Here is a 2559-nt window from a genome sequence, read left to right as displayed (position 1 = left end):
TATTAAAATATATATATATATATATGTATATGTAATTATTATAAAAATAAAAAAAACCGGAAACGTAGTATGAAATCTTCAAAAATTTAATAATGATAATAATAGGAGTTTAAAAACGATTTTTTTTTCGAATTATAAATAATAATAATAATAAACCTAGTTTTTATTTTTTTATTTATTAAATGGGTTACTATTTTATTATTATTATTATTATTTATCCCTTGAGCGGATAAACTAGTTATATTATTAAAAAAATAACGACATTCTTTAGGTGCAAAAATATGTAAAAAAAATTTTCCTTTTTTTTTTTCGGTGATAAAATGCCGGCTTATCAGTAAAAACAATAACCGGAAGTTGTTTCCTCGTTCTGATTCTTATTTTAATATGTTAATAAACCTACAACGATTATCATCATCATCATCATTGTGGTCGTGGTGGTGGGGGTGATAACAATAGAAAATATTTAACGATAAGAACAAAAAAAAAAAACTTTCGAACCTGTTTTTAATTATTATTATTATTATTACGTTTCGCATACGTTAATCATAATATACATATATTGTATTTGAAATTTAAAAAAAATCTTGCAAATTATTATTATTATTACTATTATTATTATTAAGCGAGTTCGTCGGTTTTTATTTATTTAACCGTAAGTTAAATATTAAAAATACACGCATTCATTTTGTATAATAATTTATATCTTCGTATAAATATCATAACAATGAGTTGATATTTAATAATAATAATAATAATAATGACGATGATGATAATAATAATAATAACAATATCGCAGTATTTATGTTAAAATAATTTTTACCGTTAAAAATATTATATGTATACTCGTTTGTTTGTTTTTTTTTTTTTTTTTTACACACATCATAAAATTAATTTATAATAATATTTATAATTTATAAATTTGGCAACAGTGTAATGTACTTAATTAAAAATAAAAATTAATTTATTATCATTATTATTATAAATATTATTATCATCGATAAGGGAAAATGATTAGGAATTGTTTTCGTTTTCTCTCGTTCGATGGATACGGGAGCAAAGATGAATAATAATAATAATAAAGTTGGAAAGGTATATGTGATACCAATAAAGTGGGGGTAGGGGTGAGGGTGAGAGTGGTAAAAAGGTGGTAAAACGAAAGATAATGATTGTAATAATAATAATGAATTTAAATCCTATGATTTTTCAACGGATTTTGTTTTTTATTACCACCCTTGTTATTTTTCGTTTTCAAACTTCCGTTTCCGGTTTGTGGAAATTTTTTCTGCGATGACCCGTGACAATTTTTTTGCGCGACCGGAAACATGTATTCCAAATCGATGTCGTAACGTGGTAATTTTTCTCTCAGGTAATTAATTATGTTAATTTTAAGACTTTGATTTCGGCTCAATATCAAACTGGATAAGTACCGAGTGCTCCCCGATTTTTCCGCGCAATGCAATAACAAGCCAAAGGATTGATAATCCGAATCCAATACGTACGTGTTGTATATACCCTCGTCTGAAAAGAAAAACAACGATGATAATATTAATAATAATAAAACGGATACAGAAACGAAGAAGAAAACGTTCGTTAATAATGACGTAATTAATTTCCACATGTAACAAACTTGGTTACGTATGTGATTACGTCACGTTTTAATAATAATTAATAATTACACGTGTCTTCAGCGTGTATCCAATGTGCCGGCTGATTGAAATCGGGTATCTGCCACGTGATATTACCAGATAATTTTTCACGATCCGGATCGTCCACGAAACTATAATTGAATTTCATCGATATGTCGAGATTTTCATGGGAGAGAGTAAATTTGGCTTTCATGCAACTATATTCTGGCATTTCTTCAGAACTCGCATAATATTCAACGATGTACCATATTCCCATAAGCTAAAATACAAAATGCGAATTGAATTAATAACAAAGAAATACCACGTGGTTATCGTGGTTTTAGAAAATGTTTAATTCGTCATGACGTTTTACTTATAACTAATTAAAAATTGAACGTTTTAGTCATAGGTAGTAGTAGTATTAAAAAAACCTTCAACTTTACACGCCGGGAATCACGATGATGATGATGATGATGACTAAGACAATCGAAATACGGTTGAAGGATAATTATGGAAGTTGTTATTGTTGTTGTGTTATAATAATAATAATAATAATAATCACGATTACGATTTTTTGCCAAAAAAAAAAAAACAAAAAAATTACGACGCGATCGAAATAATACGACGTGTTTTGAGTTTTAAAATTTAAATAAAAAAAATTATTATTATTATTATTATTATTATTATTATTATTATTATTATTATTATTATTATTATCCACCATTAAACACGACAAGGCTACTTGTCGGGATTTTTTTTTAAGTATTTATCCGAGGTTTCTACCCGATTCCTTAGGGACAAATACTCGAATTTCGGTGGTGCCACTTATTATAAGATAGCACCACATCAATTCTTGAAGGTCTTCCTGAGTCCGTCTTTTTCGATGGGAACGATTTGTCTCCTGAACTGGGCTCCGGTGACTAACATCTTTGGA

At 27.4% G+C, this 2559-nt stretch overlaps 1 protein-coding gene across 1 annotated transcript in view; it reads right to left on the bottom strand.

The window, feature by feature from the left end:
* Positions 1 to 1186: 1186 nt before the first annotated feature.
* The window catches only part of Phum_PHUM440810 (Apolipoprotein D precursor, putative), a gene marked incomplete at both ends in the record, with an annotated part of 2187 nt that continues 814 nt past the window's right edge, over positions 1187 to 2559 (bottom strand). The window contains 2 exons of the mRNA XM_002429541.1: positions 1187 to 1518; positions 1677 to 1905. Of these exons, the coding sequence (XP_002429586.1) occupies positions 1187 to 1518; positions 1677 to 1905 (561 nt within the window). The remainder of the gene's footprint in view (positions 1519 to 1676; positions 1906 to 2559) is intronic.

Source organism: Pediculus humanus, genomic scaffold (genome assembly GCF_000006295.1).
Source record: "Pediculus humanus corporis 1103172108212 genomic scaffold, whole genome shotgun sequence".
Classification (NCBI taxonomy): Eukaryota; Metazoa; Arthropoda; class Insecta; order Psocodea; family Pediculidae; genus Pediculus; species Pediculus humanus.
Note: the sequence above shows the minus strand (reverse complement) of the source record. Positions and strands in the feature narration are given on the sequence as shown.